At 42.6% G+C, this 25478-nt stretch overlaps 1 protein-coding gene and 1 long non-coding RNA gene across 3 annotated transcripts in view; both read left to right on the top strand.

Annotated features, from left to right (window-relative positions):
- Positions 1-4936: 4936 nt before the first annotated feature.
- The window catches only part of MCUB (mitochondrial calcium uniporter dominant negative subunit beta), a 58688-nt gene continuing 38146 nt past the window's right edge, over positions 4937-25478 (top strand). The window contains exon 1 of the mRNA XM_072863070.1: positions 4937-5359. Coding sequence (XP_072719171.1) covers positions 5249-5359 — 111 coding nt within the window. The 5' untranslated portion in view covers positions 4937-5248. The remainder of the gene's footprint in view (positions 5360-25478) is intronic.
- Positions 5743-25478, top strand: part of LOC140652380 (uncharacterized) — a 38747-nt gene continuing 19011 nt past the window's right edge. Inside the window, exons 1-3 of one of the 2 annotated variants that reach the window (XR_012042754.1) lie at positions 5743-5855; positions 21003-21074; positions 23356-23746. This is a non-coding gene — a long non-coding RNA (uncharacterized lncRNA). Of the gene's footprint in view, positions 5856-21002; positions 21075-23355; positions 23747-25478 lie in introns of those variants that run through there. The other variant, XR_012042755.1, reaches the window with a different exon arrangement.

Consider the following 25478-nt stretch of genomic DNA (forward strand, 5'->3'; position numbering starts at 1 on the left):
TTGGTTGTGTATTTTCCCCTGGAGCTGTGGCTCCAGTGGCAGCTTAGGCTGATTTCCCTGCGCAATGGTGCCGAAAGGCGAATCTCTGCCCTGTCCCCACATGCTCCCACCACCTCCCCTGTGTCAGCAGCAACAGTTGTGCAACTACTTGTCCTGAGACACAGGTATTCCCAGCTGGGCAGCCAAATAAACTCTCAGCAAAGATTCAAAGTATGCCTATGGCATTCACATTGCCCTATACAAACCGTTCCTATTATTTCAGCTGGCTGTTCCTGCAAGGTCCTGAGTGCTCAGCACCTTGAGGGATGGGGAATATAAACTTCATTTTATCCCCCAGCAAAGATGTTAGTGATAGGGACCTAGAAACTGGCATGACTCTTCTCTTTGGGACACTGTGCTCCCCCGGGGTTGTAAAGAAGGCTCTTCACTGAAGAGCTGCGCTGGTGTTGGTACCTGCTGCACAAAGGTCTACTGGGCTGCTAAAATTGTACTGGGAATATGAAATTTAAAACTGATATGCTGCTTCCATAACTAGAACAAACTTAACATTGAACTTGTGACTTTTAATATTAATTAATGTACTCAAACAACAGTCTTTGCCATAGATGCTAATCTAAGTGAATTCCTAATGAGTTGGCCTGTGTTATCACGCTGAGGTCAATTTAAATGTCAGGCTGCAGCCTTTCCCTCTTGGCCCAGTTCTTTCTTCATCTGAACCTTTTTGGTAGATAGGCTGTGAACCATCTTCTGTGCGCTGATTTCCTGCCCAGTGCAAGCCATGTTTGTGTGTGCAATCCCAACCTGAATAATAGCTTACTGCTTAGCTGTGATAGTTTTTTGAGACTTTTGTGCCTATCAAGTGATCCTATGTGACATTCCTGTATTAAGTTCCTAAATGTGATTGTTTTTGTAAGAATTGATGTTTACAATGCATCAAAGATAAATTTACAAGCAAGAGAAAGTATACAAGAAGGTCTAAGCAAACAAGGAGACACAGTAAAAAGTCTCAGAAGAGGGAAGAAAAAATTATGACTGTGGATGGGATGATGCAACCTCCCTATACTCACAACTCGGGTCTCTGCTCTACCGACTTAATGCTCCAGTGGAATTTAGACAGCCTGGCAACTCTGTAATAAGAGTGTAATTTATGGTCCTCCGCCTAGTCTAAGCACTTCTCATTCCTTGAGTAAGAATTCATCTCTGTAATTGGAGTCCAGGTCTTTTCTCATGTGGCGTCACGCCTTCCAGCAGTTTGTTTGGGAAACCTTACAGGCATAGAAAATACAGAGCTTCTGTCGATGTTCTATGTGAGTTGGTGATAGGTCTCATCTCAGTCTTCCTTTACTAGAGCAGGAGGATTAGTATATTAGTACTGGCAGAGCTAACATTTTGCAATGAGCTGCTCTTCTATACTTTGAAGAGAGATTTTTGCTCTCTGTGCACTGGGAGGGAATGTAGTTTTCCCTAGTGAAAAAGTTTGTCTTTACATTGAATGGCCACAGCGCTGTTACCATGTCCAGAAGGAGCAAAAGAACTTTATATGCTCCCCTCTTAATGAAAACATAGGAGTTTGGATTTCATCCTTGTGACTTTTGGGAAAATTCAGGCTGTTTACTAATGACTTGTAATCATCTTATCTGGAATTCTGCAAGCAAGGCTTGAGATCTTAGCTCATATTTGCTGCTGAAGAGGAGAGATTTTGCAGCAGCTTCTCATCACCAGATGTGAGATAAATCTCTCACTAGAGATGTGGTTTTTGGAAGATGTATCAAATAATTTTATTCCATTATATTTTCTGTTTTGATCTGTAGTATGCAATAGTTAAAAGAAAAACCTGTAGCTGTTGGTTTTCAAGTTGGTTTTCAAAGTTTTGTTCCACGGGGATGCTGGAAATGGGAGGAGGAAATCCTGCTTACTGAAGGAGGATGGCATAGAACTGCCTTAGGGGGAGAGCTTCAAGCTATCTGCTGTGGGTTTGGTATTGTACAGATGGGGACTTTGAGTTTTGTCATCAGGTTTTTTCTGCTCTCTCTCCCTTACCCTCCAACTCTGGAAAGGTACCCGTGAACAAATGAGGAAGCATTAAAAGAATTGTGATGAAGGAAACAAGACAGAGGATGAGGAAAAGGCCTCTGGCTTCCCTGTAATCACGACTGAAGTTACATCTAAGCATGTTTGTTTCCTTGAGTGATGGGAACATCATCCTATAATTGGGGTCCTGATTCATTTTGTCATTGGACTCCTATAGCTGGCTAATGAAGATGATTACTCTGTAATTGGGCTGTGTGTCTTCCCCTTCTGAATGTATTTGGAGTATGATGCACGGCCCCTTCGGTCACGTTCCTCCCTATGGTGAGGGTAGAGACCTCTGTGCTTGCAGTTTTGTGCCGCTGACAATCCAGTTGCTGAGACATGTCTGGAGTTAGGGTGCTCTCCTAGAGCTTGATATTTTGCCCAGGGAAGAAGTTCTTAATTCAGAAGATCATCTGTGTCCTCCTGTCCAACCTTAAAGTTTGGTTTGTTTTTTTTTACCTTGACAAAGGTTTGAAACGAATGCCATGAGATTTATGAGTGCCCTGAGTATGAGATTATGATGCCACTTGGAAACACTGTGGCCCAGGTCCCTCTTATTCCCCCTTAGTTTCACACTTCCCTAGAACTCCATCTGGTTTTATTTTAGTAAATAATTTCCTCTTTAAAAAATGTCCCTGAGAGTATGACCTGAAACATAAGTCTCAAGTCTGTAATAATCTGCTTGTTTTCCTAACCATTTTCTTACTGGAACTGAGGCCAGTCACATATGTGTAATACAAAGACATGAACCCTGATGCTGCGCATGCATAAATCACTCTCCTTGAAGTGCTATTTCCTATTGGCAGAGCACATGGGTACCAGAAGGGAAGAGATTAATGTGCATCTCACAGAAGAAGAAAGCTCATTCAAAGCTAGTTTCAAGTTGACATAATCTAACTCCTTATTACTAACTGCATTGTAAGCACATGGGAGGAAAAAAAAAGGGGGGGGCAAAAGTTTGGGAACTAGCAAGTCATCCTAAAATCTGTCCCCCCTGAACAGCCTTGAGCTCCAGACCTTGTTTTAGTGGTTGCACTCAAGAAACTTTGCCATTCATTCTATTTTATGGCTATTTTAATGCTATCTGTGACCATAGTGATGTTTCACGGGATTTTTTTATATTTATTGTATTCAATGGGTATGAACAGATAAATACAATCACAGTTTTATATAGACTTTTCTTTGTCAAGTGTTGATTATGTACGATGTTTGTTTAGAAGTATGTTACAGATACATTTTGAGGTATGATTTGAAAAAACCTAAGTTACAGTGAGTACTTACAATTTCCACTGTAAGACACAAAACATGTTGCTTATCCAACAAAGCAAGAGTTGCCTCATGAGGCAATCGGAAAGGTGTGAAAGGTAAATGTAGGGTAGGTTTTTCAAAGAGTCAAAGTCATCTTTTTAAACTTGGCAGTGATGCAAGGCCCAACTAGTAAAATGTTCTCTTGTTTCTCCTGGCCTGTGGATAAAAACATGAGTCTTGATTCCCAGTCCCCTGCAGAAACTAACATCCACAAGTTGCTGTGAGTGGCAGTGCTTCTTTGCTCCTTGTTGACCTTTTAAAACAAAGTTCAGAAAATAAGTGTAGCACTGAACAATGACCAAAACTAAATGATCTCTTCTCTAGTCCTGACACTCATTTTTTTTCCTTCCCAAAGAAGATAATTTTGATAAAACCATCACTATGTGGTAGGAGTATTTAAAAAAGCCAGTTACCATGACGTAGTTACCTCTGCTTGATGAAACCATAAATATTATATCTTGAATTAATATACTTAACTCTTTAATCCTTTATTTCACCTTTGGCAAGTCTGTGGATATTAATATAATTTACTTAACAAGGAGCATAAGTCCAGAAATTAACTCTCACTTTGGCTAAAGGAAAACTACTCCAATAAAATTTGGGGAATTTTTGCTATGATAAATATTATCTGTGATTGTATCACAAGTTATCGCCTTTGAGAGTCACTGCCTGTTAACAGTGCAACTTCTTCTGCTGTTCCCTGGGACCATACTCACTTTAATAGATTGCAGTGACCCTGAAACGGGAATGAATGGCCCTGTGATCTTGGCTGCGTAAGGTTTCCCTTCCCTCCCCCGGAGCCATCAAACATGCAATCAGTTGTGGAGTTTTTCCATGATAGTGACACTCTTTCAGATCTGCAACAGCCCAGTTTCTGAGATCCTTTTGTCCTCATCAGGTAACGTTGGTTTTGTTTTGTGCAGCATTGCTTTGGAGGAACTTCATAAAGGGCAGAGAAAGCAGAGGAATTTTCCACACTTTCCTGTGTGTTTCCCTGATGTAATGCCATGGGTCTGATGCGCTTCAGTGGTAATGAAGCTGAACGCAAAACACTGAACACTAAAACTTGCGTTTGTGGGCATGGAGATTCTGTGGGACAAGGTGATCTGAAACAAATGACTGACTAGAAAAGAGTTAAGCCTTGCTGATGGCTCTACTGCTATAAACAGAACTTTCTTGTAACATAACGGAACTCCAACGAGAGTGTTTTCCTTTTGTGCTTTGCTGTTCATTTCTGTGGTACCAGAATGTGTTTATTCCACTGAAACACGGTGGGCAGCAATAGTCCTGTTCCTCAAAAATGGGCAATACTCAGCTACAGAAAGGCAGGTGTTCAGGTAAGACAGAAATTTATGATTACCTTAATCTTATTTATAAATATAGCTACTGACATCCGTTTTCAATTGCAAGAAGAAGATGCAGAAGAGGGCGGACAGCACCTGCATGCAAAGGGTGGTGGGTTGCGCCCAGCTGAGCCAGGGCGAGGGCCAGGCGGAGCCGCCTCCTCGCCTGCCGCTCACCGTTGCTGCCGCGATAACGGCTGCCAGCCGGGCTGCGCCTGGCCCGGCACTGAGCGAGCGGGCGGCCGGCCGGACACCCGCGCATCCGCTGCCGCCCCCGCCTGCCCGGGGATCGCCCCGTCAAGCGGGACGGAGGGAGCTGCCCAGCCCGGCCCGGCCCCTCCTCGGCGGCTGGCGGGAAGTAGAAGAGGAAAAACACACAAAACCACCCCGAGGAGACGCCCTCCGCTTGGGCTCGCCCACGCCCGGCGTGGCAGCCAGCGCCGCCCGCCCCGAGCTGAGCCGCGGCGGAGCGCGCCCGGAGGCGGCCCGGTCCCCGCCGGAGGAGGAGGAGGAGGTCCAGGACGATGCTGGCGGGACTGGGGCGGGCGGTGCGGAGCGGCTGGCCGCCGGGCAAGCGGCAGCCCCCCGTGCTGCGGGGCAGGCGGGATGGCTGCCCGCCGCCCTCAGCGCCTCAGGTAAGACGGGGAGCGGGGGAGCGGGCGAGGTTCACCGCGGGACGGCGTCGGGAGGAGGCGGAACTCCCCCTCGCGGCTGCTGGCGCCTCGCCTGCCTTCCCCCCGGCGGCGACGCGGCCCGGCCGCCCTGAGGCGTGGCGGGGCTCGGCACGGCGGCGGGACAAAACTCGGGGGAAGTTCAGCACCGACGCGGCGTTACCCCGGCCGGGCCGGAGCCGGAGGGGCTCCGGGGATCCGTCGCGGGGCCGTCCCGCTGCTGCCTCGCTTCCCCGGGGCCTGGGGAGGGAGGAGGCTGCGGGCCGGGCCCCCGGGGCGTCGCTGCCTGGCGAGAGGCGCGGTGACTCACGCGCGGGGCGGCCGTCGGCGGGGGCGGGGAGGAGCCGCTGTAACGGCCGCGGGCGGCGGTTGGGGGACAGCTGTAACGGCCAGCGGAGCCGCCCGGCGGCACGGGCTGCGGGGGCCGGGGCCCTCTGTGCGCCTCCGTCCTCACAGCTTGGTGAGTTATTCTTCAGGCGTTGTGTTGCTTTTCCGACTCCGAGCTCGTTGGAGAGTAATAGGTGGGTCACAGGCTGCTGTGGTAAAGTGCGAGAAATAAAACAGGAGCGCAAAAAAAAGTTCTCCTTACGGGCTCTTGAGGAAGTGCCTTGTACATGTAAAAATAATGAAGTCCGTCTGCCTCCGAGCTTCTCTTGGCTTTGAGGAGTCTCAGTGATCCTTTGACTAGGAAGGATGAAGGAAAACACAAAGGCACAATGACTTTAAAAATAAAGATCTGCTGGGACCTAGGACAACGCGGTTGTAGAGTCCTGAGCGACTGCCTGCTGGGAGAGGAGACAATTTCATCCTCGATTATTGTTTTTAATAGTAGAGATGCTATATATGCTTGCAAACGTTGCTGAGGTGGAACACAACAAACCCTCGTCCCTGCATCCGGGGCCCATCCATAGCGAGGAAGTCACTGGGCTGTGTGGTGACAGCCACAGAAGGCAGGACAGGGCCTCTGGGGCTCGCTGCTGAGCAGCTTCCACAACTGGGGTCTGGCAACCTGCGGTGACAGTTGGAGTTGAGGAGTTGTGCAGAATGAACTCGGTACTTTTTGCTAAGAATTTTTGCATAAACTATTCAAAAACCCTTTTACAAGATTCCACGGTATTAATTTGCCCCACCTCTGTTAACGTGAATGGCCCTTTGCTTTGTCACGTGTATATATGAGGACGTTTAAGATGGGAATTTAAGATAAATATTGACTTAGCCTTCTTAAACTTCTAAGGTTCAAACGCGGAGTGCTAAAAACATCTTGCATCTCACTGAGAGCATTTACACTGTCATTCAGCACACACTGATATTACGTATTCAGTTTGTCACCTCTGACTTCTCCAGGGTACTGCTTTGCAGACAAACTTCATGCTTTTCTAAGGCTCTAAAATGAGACTGAAAGCTGATAAAGCTTCCAGAAGAGACACCAAAAAGGAGAGGAGGTGGAGGAAAAGCTGGTGCTTTGGCAGTGCTGCCATTATAAGAAAGAGCAGAAAAACCATCGGCCCTGTTACTTCGTGGGATGGAACATGACAGTGACGAGACTCAGGAATTAAATTCTTGCACCAAATAGGTTAAGGAGAGGGATGTTGTAATGTTGAGGAAAATTCTAATTGGGAAAAGTGTTTAATGCAAGATTTTGTTTATTTCTTAAGTGGATTTTTAAAAAATAAATTAATATAAAATGCTTTTTATGTATGCAATCCATAGTTCTAGTTTTTCTACAGAGTTGCTAGCATGACAGCTAATGAAGCATGTTTACTGATTTCCCCCTTCCTGTTTTCATCTTTGGGTACCTTTCAATTTTTTGACTATGTGTGTGCAGAACAGTTCAGGCAGTTAAAATATTTGTTCTCGTGAACATTAAATGAATGGCCTGTAGCTGTAATTTCAAGCTAGTGAAAATAAAAAATATCCCAATTGTTATTGCAGTTGTTTAGCTCTTTAGATTTCGATGTAATGCAGAACGTCAGATTATGTACATCTTGTCCAGTGCAAACACTGTTGTGGTTATTTGATTTTTTTTTTTTCAGCAGTATTTTTTTTTTTAGCTTTTTTTTTTTGTTATCGTTGCTGTTGTGTGTTGCTAGCTCTGCTGCCTGCCATTTTAGTGAACGAACATTTTGCCTCTAGCTCTGGAAGGAAAGGTTGGAGTGCTTGTGCGGGGCTGAGGAAAGCAGGGCTTGGTCACTTGTTGCTTTTGTGCTTGGTGTGGTCTGGTGCCATCGTGGGCCACGTTCTCCAGCTTGTTTCGTGCTGTGTTTGGTGAGGGGAATCAGTTTGCCCAAATACCTTTTGTGGCATTGACCGTAGGTTTCCATTTGTAAAGCTGGAGGTGATACTTCAGTGGCCACGCAGGGTTGTGGGTTGTGGTACGTGTAGTTAGTCATCACATACTGCGAGGTATTCAAGTGTTACTGTGTTGATGGGCAGGTGTGTAAGTACACGGTGTATTTGTGTGCTGTGTTTTCGACTAATAAATATACTGCTGTGGGGACAAACGAACCATTATTGCAGTGGCTAATTTGCTGTAGTTTTTCTGTAAAAGCAGGGATTGCTGTCCTCAAGAGCTGTATCCTTAGTTGTTAGCTTCTCAGCTCCGCTTTTAGACAAAATCCACAATTCTTCTGATGGCTGTGATTAGCTGCTTTGTCTTCAGAGCGGATGCTTATACAAATTCCTCTTTATTTTGTAAAGTTGAGGTTTTTTGTTATGTGTGGGTTTTTTGTACTTTTTTTTTTTTAAAGTGGCTAGTGCTTAGGCAGAGCATGTTATATGGCGTTCTTTGGACAGGCTTTCTTATTACACAGAATTTTGTTCTCTAAAGGGTGCAGTTCATTTTGCTAGAGTCCCACATTTGTAATGCTGCAGTTATTTTGCATGTGGTGAAACCTAAAGGTTGCCAGCTCCTTTGCTTCCTCTTCACTTGCATGTTTTAACTCCCGCAGCTCTTAGTGCCCTGCTTGCACTGCTCTCCAGCAGAAAAAGCTCCCCTCACCATATCGCAGTGGAGAACAGATATGTTAACGCAGAATCAAAGCTTAAAATTGCTGGGAGTTTTTGTATATTCATAAACCTTCTAAGCCAGGAAATATTGAAGGGACTGGATTTAATATTTTCTTTTTGGATGATCCTAGTTAGTTTCTCTGGAGTGCTGAATCCAACTGATCTAAAATTATGTTGCTTTTATGGCCATTTGTATACGTGAGATTCCCAGTTTAGTCCATACTATAGAGATCTGTACCAGTGTGCCTACATCACTTCGGATGGGCGGCAACTGTGGAAAATGAAGCCTGGGTTATGCAGTTTCTCTTAGCTTAAAACCAGGTTTCTTTGCAGTCGCGCAATCCCGTTCTAGTTAAAACTGTTTCTGTCCTGTATGAAGATGCTGGAGTGGTGACGCTTCTCCTGCTTTGAACAAGTGAGGGAACTAAAATGGGAAAACTTTAATTTTTTTGAAAATGTGAGTTTATTTAACATCATTAATTCAGAATGCATTCCATTTTTGTGTGCAAAGTTCTCTTAAATTTGTGCCTCTGGAATACATTGGCAAGGGGAAAGATTGTGTGTAAGCTGGTAAGATCAAATTGCAAAGGCTTCTGCAAAAAACATTATGGATTTGTTTTCTTCTTGATTAGGATATCACATATGCGTGTTGCTGAGGGGAATTTTCTTCCTAGTTGCAAACTGCAGCCAGTAGGAGAGTTACTGGTTTTGTTTATCTGCAGAAAGCAGAGTAGAGAGGGGTTTATTTTTGGTTGGGTTTTTTTTGTCAGTTCCCAGTGTCATCCATATCTGTCAAAAATGTTTCTTTTAATGCTTTCAGCTGATGATAAGTTTTTGACTGCTCAGTTCCTCAGACTGGCTTGAACTTTTTTCCTGTCCTTCTTGTTAGTTTTTATAGTTATTCTTCTTACTCCCAAATTACATAATGCTTCCAGCATTATACATATCCAGTTTGTCCTCCAGTTTTATACAGTCTTATAAGCAAGGATCTAAATGTGTCCTAATAGCCACAGGGTAATTGCAAATGTGTTTTTAATTTGGGTTTTTTATTTTGCCCTTTTCTCTTTTGCACATACTCTGCTGTCGGGATTTCTAAGATACTCCGTTAAAGGAGCAACCCCAGGACATCCCAGGCAGCTACGGAGAAGTAAATTATCATTGAGTGTCTTGTGCAGCTGAATATTTCACATAAATGTGGTTTAAGTCCCTGCTTTGTATTTTCAGTCTACTCGGGTCCTTTGGAAATTGAGATCTAATTGGAGCCAAGAACTGGGAGTAATTTGTGGCTGCTGGGCCTGTTTTCCCTTGTCTTTCCTTCCCTTTGAAAGCCTTGCACAACAAAAGTTAGCTTGTTGATCCAAGTCTTGTTTTCTAAACAGAAACCTTGTGCTTATACTGGCATATGTCAACAAAAACTTAACTGTTTATGGAAATACTGTTCACTCTTACAAATACTAATTTCTAAATGCCTTAAAAAAAGCCATTTAGGTCTCTGGCGCTTGTTGTAGGTAATGTGCCCGTCTCAGCAATTTCATTTATTTGCTTTTGACTGTGTCTATGCCAGAATAACAGGATGGCATTGGGAATGGCTGCTAGCCATTTGCTGTCGTTTCTTCTCATCTGGTAGCTGGGAGATGGCTACATTTTCTCTGATAAATACACTTTCAGGGAGAGATGTGATATATAGCACAGAAATTCATCATCCTTTGTACTTCTACATATACTCTCATATACTGCTCTTCTGCGTCTTCTCTCTCCGGTACAGATTCTGTAGTAACTCAGTGGGCTGTGAGATACTCTTGTATGTTCATGTATGATTACCTGCAAAACACTAATTTCCTTAGAGGTTTAGGAAATTTCTAATAACCAGCCTCAACAGTGTGACTTCCCAAAATTGTTGGTGTTTTTTTCCAACACGGCAGATGACAGAAAAGCAGCAAATTGGGATGTGTAGATCAAATCAGCTCTCCTTGCATAGAATATTAGGATACTTCTTTGCCTACTCTGAGTAAGTGTCAGTAGATGCATGTCTTTGGTGTTTGTGTGAATACAGCAATTCCTAAGAAAGGAGATGAAAACCAGCTCCTGCAAGGCTGGAAAGAGCACAGTTGTGCTCTTCAAGATCACAGGCTTAAAGAAGTTGGAGCTTTTGTGTGCTAAGTAGAGGCTATGTGGTACTGCAGAAAATGTAAAGAAACCATAAAACTGAAATGCTGGTCTAACATTACTATCTATAGCAGAATCTGTGTAGTATTTTAGCAAACTTCCCAAAGAGCTTTCTCGTATGTAATACAGGAGTAATACTAGGCTGTGCTTCCCAAAGGTTGGGAAGTACATTACTCCAAATATATGCAACAGGCTTATCATAAAGGAAAATAAAAATTTACATCCCTTCCTATCAGTAACCCTAATGACATTGTTTATTTTATATATTTTTAAATTTAGAATGGGCATAGGAATAGTCATACCATAAAGTGATATCTGTATTGGGTGCTTTATGGTTAATAAAGTAGATGACAGAAAATTATGCGGTGATTTCATTTGAAGTGGATGCTGTGGTCATACAAACAGTGCTGTAAGTGTGAGTAATTTTTTTGTTGCTCATGAGGTGAGGAACATCTAAGTCTGGTAATGTTCCTCCTAGCACTCTGGGCAAGGTCTTTACTCTCAGTTTTTGTGTACCTGTAAAAAGACTAATACTAAACTGCTAGAGGATGTCTGAGAAAATTGCTTTGCAAGTGTCTTAGGTGCTCTGAAGATCTACCACAAATCACTGGACTGCTGAGTACTTAATGCTGTTTACAAACATAGGACTTGTTTTAAGAATATGAGTCTCTTCTGATGATGTTGGGTTTTTTTTCTTTTTACATTTTCTTTTTACATTTAAAACATTACGTTTTAAAATAATATTTTAAAGCTTACAGGGCAAAAATGTAGACCCTATTGTAGAGCTTGTAGTATCCTACTTTCTGAAGGGGTGGGAGAGGAAGGAAAGGGAAATACAGAGAGTTTTTTTGTTTGGTTGGTTTTTATTTTTTTGTTTTCTTGTGGTGAGGACTTCACCTTCTGAAGTCCTCTTACACAGTCATATTTTTTGCATTGGAGAGGAAGCAAACAGTATACCTGTTCTCAACATCTAGTTAAACATTAAAATCTTCATTTCCCCCCTTCCCCTTGAGGGGAAATGAGCTGAAGGAAAATGAATGGAATAGCTGGGCTTGAGCTAGGCTTGCTTTCTCTAGGATCATCTTCACCCTGACAGCATACTTGGAAGTCAGCAGCAAAGGTGAATTTCTCATTGGGTTGCTTATTGGTGGGGGGGTTCCTACAGCCAGGTGACAAGGCAAGAAGCTCTTTGGAACCCAGAGGTGGTGTTTCACAGAGACCTCTGGGCCTTGTGTCCTGGGTTTGGCTGGGATAGAGTTAACTTTCTTCCTAGTAGCTGGTATAGTGCTGTGTTTTGGATTTTAGTATGAGAATAATATTGATAACACGCTGATGTTTTAGTTGTTGCTAAGTGGTGTTTACACTAGTCAAGGACTTCTCAGCTTCCCATGCTCTGCCAGGCGCACAAGAAACTGGGAGGAGGCACAGCCAAGATAGTTGATCCAAACTGACCAAAGGGCTATTCCATACCATATGACATCATGCTCAGTATAGAAACTGGGGAGAGTTGGCCAGGGGGCAGCGATTGCTGCTTGGGGACTGGCTGGGAATCTATCGGTGGGTGGTGAGCGGTTGTATCACTGTTTTGTTTTTTTTTCCCTGGGTTTTGTTCTTCTCTCACTCTCTTATTGTTTTCCTTCTCATTACAATTTATTGTTATTATCTTTGTTCCAATTATTAAACTGTTCTTATCTCCACCCATGAGTTTTCTTACTTTTGCTCTTCCTATTCTCTCCCCCATCCCACCGGGGGGGGGGAGGGTGAACGAGCAGCTGTGTGGTACTTAATTGCCGACTGGGGCTAAACCACAACACCTTGTTAATATGATGTTGTTGATTAATGACACTAATATGATTAATATGTTGTTAATTAAGTGTCTGTAACACTGGCGCATAACACCAGCTCTTGCTCTGGATTGGTGTCTCTTCTCTTTTGCTCCTTTTCCAGAAAGATGAAAGGAAGAGACAGCTTCTCTGTGTTGCTGCCTTGTCCTCTGTCTTGCTATCAAGATATTGAGTAATAACTTGGTGGTTAGGTTTGTGTGGGGAAGAGGTGGCTTTTTATAAGTCACTTCTGCCACTCTTATGACTGCTCACTGTGTCATTTCTGGTATCCCAAGCCAACTGGAGGAGCCCAGCGAACAATTAAATTAAGCTATTTGTTCTGTGAACTTGCATAGGGAGGCTAGGAGGAGGACGGTTTTCAGGCCTGCAAGTTATTTGCTGTGACTTTTTCCATCCTCAGCTGAGGAATAAGTCCCTGGATCATCTTGAAATTGCACCCAATGCAGGTATTCTTACATGCTGTCCCCAATATACTTTGTGTTTGCCAGGCAGGCTGCTCTTTAATTCCTGCGATACGTGGAGAGTGGCTTGGTCTTTAAAAGTACTGCTGTACACCCATTTGTAACTGATACAGCATCTGAGGAATCTGCGGCATGATCATGGTGAGGATAGATGGCTTATGGGAAATGCTTGACCCAAAGTCTCTGGTCCCCAAGTGTTGGGAAAGTGTGGATCTAGACTCTGAAGGTCAGGTCCATCACTAGTAAAATAAATCCCTCATGTTAGAATGACTCTATTTACTGTAACACAACAGCTGAAGAAGGGAATACAAGTCAAAAATGAACGTTGGTCAGCTGCCTGCCTACTAGAGATGTTAACTTTTGTAGTCCATAAACTAATTCTTCGCCCAAGGGGGGCTGGCCGGGTAAGTGGCCTGCTACTCTGTGCGGAAGTGTCAGGTGTCAGCAGCTGGTGTGTGGATAAGCAAATAGCTCTGCGCTGGTGTGCTGACGACTGGTGAGTACAACCTCCCCTTACGGGTGAGGAAACATTCAGTACTCCCTCAGACTGAAATGGAAAAAAGATGGTTACTGTAAAAATGGGATATTTATACCTTTTGAAAGCTGCATTTAGCATGATGAGCACAGGCAGTGCATCTTCAAAAGGACAGAAAAAATGAGTACATTATACACAGGGAAGATATAATTTACTTTTTTTTTTTTAGTTCAGATAAACAATTTTGAAGCAATTATCTTCACATTTACTGTCTGGTCATTTTAGATGAAAATTACTTCAGTCTTCACATTCTAGTCAGACAGAGAGAAATAAATTGTCTTATTTTAAGAAATGTTTTGGTTATCTGCAAAGTAGGCAGCAATTTCATCTTCCCAGTATCTCCCTGTTGGTACTTAAGAGTATGGTAAGAGACCGCAAGGTTGATTTAGAGTTTAGAGATCACAAAAGCATCTTTAAATGTTTTGTATGTTTGCCAGAGTGGAGGAAAAATTACATTGCTCTTCTTGCTGGCAAATCAGACTTAATATATCATGAGGACATCACTTTGGTCAGAGTACCATGATGGGGAAAAGATGAGTGCTGTCCATGTACGGTGCAGTCACCTCTTTTACCTGAAGCGCTTATGCCATACTGTTCGCAGAACAACGTTCCTATGGTTTTGTTTGAGGTTTCTTTTTTCTATGGCCTGACCTGACCTTCTCTGTACCTTCTCATGCAAACTATTCATTATTTGATATTCTGTACTTGCTTTTTGAACCAGCCTCTCTCTGCCTGTGACAGCACAGTTGTGAACATATTCCATGGTGCTATCTGTGGAAGAAAGACTTTTTTTATAAAACATATCCTCACCTTTATGTGTTTGTTCTAAACAGAAGTATAAAGGTGCCAGGCCTCTGAGACGCAGCAGCATCTACACTCCTAGGGACCTCTGTGGCCCAGCTGCTCCTTGTCCAGCCCTTCTAGGCTGGAGCCCCTCATGTGAAACACGGTCACGACAGGGTTCCTGATCCAAGGAGCAAACCTAGCACAACCACGGGTTTGCAGTTGGGGTGCCTCTGAGGGTTGCAGTGACGGGGTGGAGGGAGGGTTGGTGTAGTGCTGGGCTGATGGCCAGGCTGAGCTAGGTAGAGGCTGGGCGCTGAAGTGATGATTCAGCTGGGAGTGGGGCAGAGATTTTGGCTAGCCTGGGGTATGCAGTTGAATAAGTGGGTTAGCAAATAATCAAGTTTTAAGTTAATTGCAATAAATTAAGATAGATTAAACTGCCTAAAAGTGTTTGAGAAGATGGCAAACCTACTGCATAACCACAAGGTAGTTCAGCTTCCTTTTCTGCAGATACTGTTTGTGTCTGCCTTACCCTAGACAAGGCAAGAAACTGAAAGAAGTGTTTGCAAACGGTAAAATGAAAACAATTAAAAAATATAAGACCAGTGGAAGAAATACATCTGTAATAAATACTAAGTGAGAAGTTGAAGTTGTGATCTTGCTGTCCTGAATGCTGTACCCAAGGCTAGCAATTCTAAATCAACTGAGTGTTGGAAGTCAAGAATCTTGATCAGTGGCTCAGGTAAATACGTGATGCTGTTATCATAGATAAAATAATTGAAACTTAAAGGCAGTCATCTCTCACAACTGTATCATAAGAGCTGTGTGTCTGATTTGTATATCTTACGTCTTTTAAGTAGAATGCATACCTGTGAAATGGCAAGGTTAGGAGTTTATTTTAGCTTCTCAGTGGATCACCTTCAATTTACCGTCCCTCTCACACCACCACACCGCCCCCCCACCCCCCCAGCTTTTCAGGATTTTAAAATTCCAGATAAAACTACCAGGAAGTTGTTAACAACTCACCAGCTTATTAAAAGACAGCAACAGTTTTTAAAGTTTACATTGAGCTAATTAATTGACAGAACCGAGGGAGATTAATTCCCCGGCTCTGTAAACAATACTGTTTTTTCAGAGCACTACTTATCCTAATATTTTTAACTAAAGGCAGGAAGTCTCTTAAATTTGGGGAGGGAGGGAATGGAGACACAGCGATTAGTGATCTTGAGCAATCTGTTTGCTGCTGCTGCCAGAGGCGAGAGTGTGAGCTGTCTCGTCTGCCTTCCTCTGTTTTGATTTGACTGCTGGATGGCCCTGAATTATCTTTAAACAGGAGAACTGAATCAGGTCCTTGGAGCTCTTTTGTGAGGAGCTTTTGTGCTCAGTAACCAAATGCCATGATTCAACCCTACACTGTATCTGTGTTAAATGGGACTTTGCTTTTAGTTTACATGTTTCCTTTTAATCTTACATGCTGCTGGTGATACCCTGGATTCTTGTTAGCGCCTTCCCAAAGGCTACTTTTAAATGAGTCTTGAACTATTCAGGCATCATGTTACTTGTGTTTGTGGCACACCTTTTGAAGCCATAGTGTGTTGCCTGTAATATCCCAACGCGTAAGCCTTGCTATAGGTGCAGCACAAGGAGACTGTAAAGGTTCAGAATGAGGGGTTCTTAGGGGTTTTGCCCTCGGTTGACTTGGGAGATGACCTGCTGCAGGATGAGTTGCAACTCATGTAAACAAAGAAAAGTCTAATAAAAATCTTGAGACAAGATTCCTGCCAGAATGTATTCCCGGGCGTTGGCACCACAGCAGTATCTTTTATCTTGTGGTCAATTCTGACTGGTACAGTTTCTCAGCTAGCTGCAATGGCTTTCAGTCAAAAGCAGTTTCTTGTAAGGCAGGTAACGCTATTTTTTGCAGAGCTAAAGCTAGTCCCAATTTAATGTGCAGGGACTGAAATTTCTGCACTGAATTTTCTACCACTTTTTGCTCATTTTAATCTGTTGGTTGTGAGAGCATTCTCCAGTATTTTTTATTGTAGTAATTTTAAATATTATTTATCTGAAGCCATAAAGTTTGGCGTGCTATAGGTTATGAAACTATAGTTCATATTTACGTCTGTGTGCTTTAGTCAGAAGCCAAAGGTGTGTACTCAGTGTTTGTAGCCTTTCTGGTATAATAAGATCAGGTGTGCTTAGAAGATTGCGGTTTGAAGGTTCAAGTTTCAGGCTTGGTCTTGCAGTGCCCTGTGACTGTAAGCACACTGTAAATGTGACGGAGCTGGAGTAATTTAAAGAGACATCAAATAGCCCAGGCCCTAAAACTGAGCTACAGCTGTTAAACCATGCATGCTCCTTGGAGTACTGACCCCAAGCTGTTCATGGCAGTGGAAGTGTAAAGTGAGTATATTTTGCTATAGATCGGACCCTGATAAGACTTTAATCTGGGCAAACCATCATAATGTTGCCATTCTTCAGCATTTCATAATGCTGCACGTGCTGTAGCTTGTTTCCTTGTGAGTTGGTTACCTTTCCTTCTGCAATGGCCGTGTTACTTTTCTCTTGAACAGGGATGTAACTGTCTTTGGGGAGTCCCCTGAGCCAGCTGATGAAAGCTGTAATCTCATTGGCATTCGAATATAAATATAGTTTTGGGTTGTTGGGAATTAAGATCTTATGACTGTGCACTCTACCGCTAACAATTATAGCACATCTTGTCTTACATGGCATTAACTATCAGTAGTTAATAGTTTTCTTGACATATTACAGAGGCTTTTGTGCATGTTATGAATATTCATAACTAATGCAAGAAGTAACTGCATAAAGTTATATAAGGTAGATGCTATCAAATGTTATTAACGGGCTTAAACAAAAATGCTGATGTTGTTTATTCATATGCTGTTCATATGAATATTCAATAATTTTGAATGTCGTATAACATTTAGAATTCAAGCCCTTAGATACTGCTGTTGGCCTTTGTGGTGTTCCTAACAGTTTCTAGATTTTAGATGAGGCTCTGCAATGGTGGGTCAGCCTGTTGTGTAATGCCATGATTCAAGGACTTGAGCTTTAAGAAAAATACACAGCACCTCATGGGAGCAGTCGGACCAGTGAGATCCACTAGAAGAAGCCAGCAGCAATTTGCTGGTTCACAGATCAGTGCATGCTCCTATGGCACAGACTAATCTTATCTGCAAGTGTGCAAGAGAAAAATGTTTTTCCATGACACAAATTTGAAATGTTCCATATGCACAAGCAGTACAAAGTTCTGGGAGCAGCCATCATAAAAAATAGTCAACCAGCAGCTGTTCTTAGGCCTGGAGCTGACAGGGGAACTATCTTCTCTGCTGCTTTTTTATTTAATTTGTAGCCAAACTCAGAACTGGGGTGGCAGGTCAGACATTATGTTTAAATCAGGTGGTTGCTGGTCAGAGGAGCTCCCTTGCTGCTGTTAGAATGTCACTGGTGTGTGTCATTGAAAATGAAAAAAAAAAAAAAAAAAGCATTTATCTCTCTTAGTGTTGCTGACACCACACGTAGCCGAGCCCAATGCAGTTGGCCCTTGGTCTGTCCCTAGCTCCTGCTCCAGGCACCTCACTGCTCTTTCAACTCAAGAGGTCATGGTACGGTGCAGCCTGAAGCCCTGCAGAGCAGTGAGGGTTGTGCTGCTGCAGTGCTGCTCTCTCAGCCCGTATTGGGTCGTGATGTGGTTTTCATTGTTCTCGGGGGATCCACTTCAGGGGGAACCTGTAGTTGGAGGAACTTGTTTTGTTTTGTTCCCTGCTTTCATGCTCTGTCCCTGTCCCCCCCACTGATGAAAGCAGAAAAATCCAATGTCTGAGTTCAGGAAAATGCGGTTGAACCCCAACAGCACATATTCAGAGGGAGAGACATGTTGAAGAACAGCATTTATGCAAAGGCAATGGTGAAAGCACAGAATTGATGGACTCTTGTGTTTAGCCCACACTGTCAATATTTAGTCGGCAGTTTGTCTACATCGTTACCGGTTCATTGTAGCATGCTCTGCCTGGTGTACGATGCACTATGTGGTATTTATATCCCCTTGTCAGTGCAGAACTATTCAGGCTATCCCTTTTCGTTTAAGTTACTGTTTGATAGTGTTAGTTAATGGCTCTGTTTAAATTTGAGTAGTTTGCATGTTGCTTCAGAGACTTCAGCTGCAACAGGTAAATATGACAGTTGGTAGGTTTTTAACTGAACTTCAATCATCTTATTCTGAGAGTGAAAGAAAATAAAGATATGGGGGAAACAACCTACAGAGACTCAGTCTCTTTATACTCTGTGTAGCCACAAAACAAGTGAGGAAAGAGGTTTTTCAGTACATTTATTAATCCTTATCAAATCCCTGCTCTTGGAACTGGCACACTGAAAAAGCATATTGCAGCAAAATATGGTGGTGTCAAAGAGATGGCAACTGTATTTTCCCTTGTACTTTCTTTCAGGATGACACGTTGCAAACATGGTTATGAGTCTCTATTGCTCACTTGTTGTTAATCAGGTATTTTTTCTCATTTGCTAGACTTTTAATAAACCATCACTGAAAAAATTCAGACACTATTTTGCACTCCAGGAACACTCTTACTGAGTCCTAAAGGTGTTTGTTATAAGCTACTGCAGCTTCTCCGAACTGCAGTTTTCTCAAGAAGATGCAAGTTTTATAGTGTGAGAAAGATTTACAAGAGTCATTTTACTGTGTATTTGTGGGGACCTCAGCTCAACTCCCACCGTCTTTCTTCTTCACAACAAAGCAATAGACAGTCTGAAAGCATGGCTGATCCCATTTTCTTCATTTCGGTAAGGAGGATGGTGAGTTGATAGTCCTGGATATCTGCATTTCATATTGCAGATGGTCTTGGATGCAGATTGGGCTCTGTGGGCATGATTATGCTTTTCACTGTGGCTCGTTCTGAGTGGGCTGCTATATCCAGAAAACACTGTCCATATGGAGAGACTAGCTGGGATCTTGGAAGCAGTGTGTAGCTGCTCAGTGTGTTGGTGCACCTGAACCAGAAAGCCCTTCTGTATTGTGCGGTGTGCATCTAGCACATCTTCTCACTGGGTTGGGAAGAGAGCGGTGGTGCCAGAGCTTGTTTCAGGCTCTTGCTTCAGGATGCAGCTTTTTGTCTGTCAAATTCACAAGGTAACACAAAACAACAAATTTCCTTAACCAAAGTAGGTTATAGGGTACAGAAGACTTTTTCCCCTCTCTATTTCTAGCAATGTCCTCTGTGTCCACATTCAGTCACTTGACAGCAAGCAGTCCTTGAATATTTCGTGTATGTATTTTTCTTAATGTCCTAACTTCTCAGAAACATTAGGCACTTATTTTCTATACAAATATTATTGTTCTGTGTACTTGCCTTCCATTGGGATTTGAGCCTTTAAGATGGATTTGAATAGTTGGGGGTTTTTTTTCAAGCTCTTTCATAGGCAAGAGAATAATACATTCTTTTATGAAAACTGAGATTCTTATCCTGTAGACAAGCAATTACAGAAGATCTGAAAAAAATAGCACAAGGATTTGGAGCGTGTGGATGTCTGTGAGTAGCTGATGGATATGTTTTGCTGTCTGGGATTGGACTTTTTGAATTTATTTTTTTAACTAGGTCAGCAGTATTGACCTAAGTTAAAGATTGACTTGACTGAATGTGAAGGATGTTGTTTCAGAAGTGAATGAGTTTCAGTATCAAACTGACTTTCCAAACAAAGGAGGTCTGATTATTGCCTTGATAATGTTTCAGGTATTTTCTATCAAAGTATTATTTTATCTCATTCAAAAAGCTAAAAATACTTTCAGCTTTAGTGTTCAGCCTCTCCTACATAAGGAAAAGAGTCAGTTAATCTGTACTAGCATGATTTAACACAAAGTCTGCTTGAGCAGACATTGTTTTGCTAGTGGAATTTAAAAACTCTGCTCAAATTAAGAAAGATGTACCAGTCAAAGGACTACTTTTGCTGGTATAGCTCCATCTGCAGTAGGAATTCTGCCTTTTGAAACCTATAACCAGCAGGGATTTTCTAGCCAAAGTCCTAGAGTTGGTGAAATCCAAGGAACTGGTGTTAATCCGTGTATAAGATCTTTGAAGGAAAAAGAATCAGTGTAATTATTTACCTGTTTTGCATACATGAGATGCTTCTGTATGGAGAGGTTTGTTGGTATAACTATACTACAAATCTCTTTCTCCATGGAAGTGGCATAATCTTTTTTGTGGACACTTTGAAATTCCCATAAACAGGACACATAATATTGTAACCACAGTTTTTGAGTTTAATTTACAGCATTTACTAGTCATCTGTTTTCTGTTTACTTTGAAAGTTCTAAACTCAAAATACTTCGAATAGCATGCTATCGTATTAATATACTTACACATTTAATTTGGGGTAGGATATTTAAAATTATAAGGAATATGAAAGAGTATGAGGAGTGATGCTCTGATAGACATACACGGAAGTCTGAACCTAATATCTAGCTGTGTAATTGCCACTAGGTTTTGCTGTTGAATGATCATTTTCTATATAGTGGCTGATTAGCTTTGATAATTAATGCAGAAGAAAAGTTGAGTGGATTTTTTTTTTTTTAATTAGACACTTCAGAGCTAGTAGTAGTAGCTAAAGGACTCCCATATTTATATATTTCTCTATATGTATCTCCTGTGTCTTTGTCGACCTGTTTCCTGATTATACCTATATCAATAAGCTCCTTCTAATGTTGACAATGCCTTAGCAGAGCTAATCTGAAAACATTTTAAAAATATATAACTCCATCTTTAAAATCTTAATTATAGTGAGACAAGAGCTAAATCAAGTGTTGAGTCAGCTGGACGCTAATCATCTATCCAGTGATGCTGTGAATCAAGGTAAGCCACTTGTCAAGAATAACATGTCAAATTGTCTTTTTCTTTGCTAAAGCAGAGGTTAAGCATGCTGATAGGTACTCAGTGGAAGCCAGAGGTGCTGTCTCTCAAAGAAGCAAGATGCTGCCAGCCTGTTAATTGGTGATATCTTGCCTCTAAGAGAGGCAGTGACTCTGTTGCTGTTCAGTGTAGAGCTCTGTGGGAGTCAGGAGCTGGGAGCTGATGACTCTCAACACACTGGCATGCCGGCCCTGTGCCAGCCTGCCTGCCAGCATGGTCTTCAGCATTAGCCATAGCACATCTTTTTGCACCAGCAGCATGGGATGCTGATCTCTCCTTCGTAGAAAGGACAGAGGCCAAGCTGGAAGCTGTTTTTTCTCGCCCACTGCCAAATGCAACATAATCGTCTGCTTTGTTGCTACTAATGCTGAAGTAAATTTAACTCATGCTAATAAAATGCCTGCAGAGCGAGTTCTGTGTTCTTAGTGGAATACAGAGATGAAACAGCTGGTGTAATAATGAGATCTGCTTGCTATGGATCCAAAGGTATATTTGGGAGTGCAGTCCTGACATTATTCTTCTAATGGTGCTGGTGGCAGTTGAGCTGGAGTTACAGAAATAGGTGATGTTCTAAATTATCATTAAAAAAACATTTCTTCTGCTTAAAACGGTCTAACTAGAGCATTTTGCTGCAAATCAGAGATATGAATGAAAGTTGCTTTGTCTTGTCTTTGCAGTGGCACCTAAAAGACATAAAAAGAAATTGCAATGTTGCTTGGACCCACAGATGTGTCCAGAACTGCACTTCACATTGGCCCGTTGGATTTGATATGTTTGTAGCATTTTAATCAATATGAATGTCCATGATTTTCTTAGCAAATAGATTTACAGATTGGGACCCTGTGACTCCAGCTCTCAGCCTTCTTGGGTAGAGCCTGTTCTTTTCTGTGAGCTGCTCTGGTGATCCCCTTTCAGTTTTGAATGTTGACAGGAGGAGCAGAGCTTTCAAGGATTCAGTTGACTCTTTTTCTTAGGGAGATGTAAACACACTGGCTACTGTAAGTATAATTTTAACAGGCTCAAGACAGAAGGAAAGAGGCAAAGAAGAGTGAGAAATGATAGTTGTAACTCCAGCCACTCCCTCCTTCAAACTCCCCAGGGAAGGAGATGCTCAGGTGTTGTAATCTTTGCTGTGTGGAGCTGTGGGCACTCACTCTCTGTCTGGAACAGACAGTGGCCAGGACTCATTTGGCATCCTCAGGGGGGTGCAATAAATTGGGGCTGCTCCTTGCTTGCTACTGACCTTGGGGCCTGGAATTGGCCGATTACTTTTTCCATGCCTGCGCTTCCCCGCCCCGGTCTATACCCATCTGGAGAACAGTTGATCCATAGCTGTGAAATGCCACTCCTCTGTCTCCTCCAGATAATTTTAAGGAATAAGAATTGTCCTTCCCCTCTGCTAATAGTTGAGAAAAGAGCAAGTTTTTCTAATTTGTGAAGCTGAAGCTCATAAAGCAACAAATGTAGAACAAACATTCAGATGATTTCTTATCTGAACAGGTAAGCAGAGTGACTGAAGTTCACCTCAGATTAAACACTGTTGTAATCTATTAGTAGGATCTGTTCACATCCTAGAGGGGGAGTACACTTACGTTGCTAAATATGATGCTCTATCAGCTTCAGACCACAGGGGAAGATGAAAGCATGATGCTGAAGTATAGTTAAGGAGAATCAAGCTGAGAAGTATGTTGGCATGATTCTAGTAGTTAAATATTTACCAGAAGCAGACTGCTCTTAGTCTCATTTTTCTTCACCCATCAGTACAATAAGGTAATAAACCATGCAGAGATCATTGTCCTCTGGGGAAATGGCCACAAAGGGTCCTGCTTCTTGAGCAAGGACAATCAATGTCTGGTTCCTTTAGAAAAAGAAACTAGAATTTATTGAGTATTTGTTGAGAGTCACTGGAAAACAAAGTTTCTGCTTAAGCTCTAGCGTTGGTGTAGCACACTGTAAGGGAGTTCACCTCTGCGAGTATCAGGACAGGTGCTGGCTGTAATAGGATGGCTGTTAAAATGGACATGAATTTAGTGGTTTGGTGGGGTTGGATTTTGCTGTTTTTCAGCTGCAAGTGCAGTACCCAGTCTTATCTCTCTTTAGCCTGCTGTTTGTAAAGGAAGGAGTTTTCAAGCTTGCCATCCCAATGGTAGTTTATGTTAGTGTTGTATCAATGGGTGCAGTGATTATGCAAGGCCTCTCTCCTTATCATAAATCACTTTTGCAGGCATGGTCATGATGTTTGCCGGCTTGATTTGGTGTTGTCCTCCTTCACGGCCCCCTTCATGCTCACCCTGGTTTCTCCCTCTGGACTGAAATCCTTAATGCTCCTGCAGAGGTCCAGCATCCGTGTTCCGGAGATGGGGAAGAGCAGTGGCAGTATGGCAGTGCCTGCTGTGTCTTAATACAGTGCTAACATCACCCTGCAGCTGTTGCTACTGAATAGAGAGACCGTGCTTACGTGTACCTTATGTTTCACACATGCAGAATACAAGATGAAGTTCTGAAGTGGCTGGTGTATTTTTTTCCACGCCTTGCTGTCTCACCAGTGCTGAAAAAATAGAGCCATTTGATAAAAAGAGATGAATAACTATAAATTCCTCTTGTGTCTCAGTGAAATCCAATGGCATAGGTGTTGAGAGAGAATCTGAAAGGCATCTGAAGAGCAACATGAAAGTGACAGACTTTAGGGGGATCGACATAGTACTTATTTTGTAATTTTTGTTGTAATAAAGTAAACTTGAAGTCGCTTGATATTCCATTTTACTAGGCACTATCTGAGTGCTAGACAAAAAATTGCTAGACAAAAGGAAAAGAGCAAATATAATACCTTTGTCGTGCTCCTCTCTGTCTCCCTGGGAGGAAACCCACTGAATTTTGGCACTCCTGAAAAAAGGTTTTAATGATGAGGAAACCATGTGAATATGCTAGGGTGGTAGGAAAGACCAGTGTAATTTTGTGTTGCATGTGTGGGAGGAATTGTTTCAGGGGACAAGAAAATAAGAGCGCTGGTATGACGGTGCCTGAAATATTATATTAGGCTTCAGTGTTCCTATTACCATAAAGATATTGATCATTGAAGGGAACTCAAAAGCCATGTAAGTGGGTAGAAGCTGTAGAGATTAATTTATGAGGAAAAATTTAAGAATTAAATATGCATAACTTACCTAAGCAGTGACTACAGGGGTTCATAAATCTAACAAGCATGAGAGGTGCAAGCACAGAAAAAAGAAAAGAACTATGTGTATAGTCGAGGATAAGGCTGAAATGGAAACTTTGAGTATCTTACACGTGAATTCCTGATAGTGAAATGGTCTGAGCTATTAAATACCCTCCTTTGGGAGAGGACAGGAATTCATTACTTGATGTACACAGAGCTACGCTAGGCAGAAATCTAATAAATATGTAGTAAGAAAAGTCCTGTCCTTTTTGGGTGATTAGATGTATGTATTGAGTCTGGCTTCATCCTGTGACATTAGTCACGTTAGCTGTCAGCATTATTTGAATCAAGTGTGAAGGACACACAACACAACAAGTTAACCAGGCTGTCTTGGGTCCTACAGACAAATGTGGATTTACAAACCTGACAAAATCCTCACTCTCTTCCCATCCTTGAGCACCAGGTTGAGGGGAGGAGAGTGTCACAGTCCTTTTGAATATCTCAAATTTACAGGACAATGTACTCTGTAAATTAAACTGTATTTAATGAGCTCATTAGGAAAGAAAACAAATGAACATGTCAAACGAGTTCAATCCCCTTTGTACAGACTAGTCTAACATGTGAATTCACTAATTCATCACTTAATTCATGAGGGTTCTGACTCCCAAGTTCTCTGATTTGTAACTTGTGCACCTGTGAGCAAAGCAGTTACCTCGCTGAGGGTGAGAGTGCTCATCCTTCCTCCTCCTGCATGGTGCGGGCATCCCTGTGTCACACTGGGAAGCACAGAAGGCTCAGCAGTCCGGCTGCTGCTGGATCTGCTTCAAAAGCTCTTTGGGTAAGCTGAGGAAGTTGGATCTGTACCGTTTCCATAGGTTAGTGGATTCTGAAAAAAATGCCTGACAATCGAAATGCAAAGATGATGGCTGCAGGAGAGCGAGCTGCAGGTGATAACAGCTGCGTAATGACCTTTAGCCCTTCCTGCCCATTGTGTCCTGCCAATGCATTGCTCTCGCTTTGACCTAACAGCACTGCTCCCAGCATACATCAGGCCTTGGGATGGGCTGCGTGTTAGCCAAAATCTGAGCAGGAGCTGAGTGAACAGGCATAGAGACTTTCTCAGACCTGCCTCTCCATCTGATGGTCAGGCTGAAGCTAAGTGGTAACAACTCTTCTTCCTTTGCCAGGGA

The sequence above is a fragment of the Ciconia boyciana genome, chromosome 5 (assembly GCF_034638445.1).
Source record: "Ciconia boyciana chromosome 5, ASM3463844v1, whole genome shotgun sequence".
Lineage (NCBI taxonomy): Eukaryota > Metazoa > Chordata > Aves > Ciconiiformes > Ciconiidae > Ciconia > Ciconia boyciana.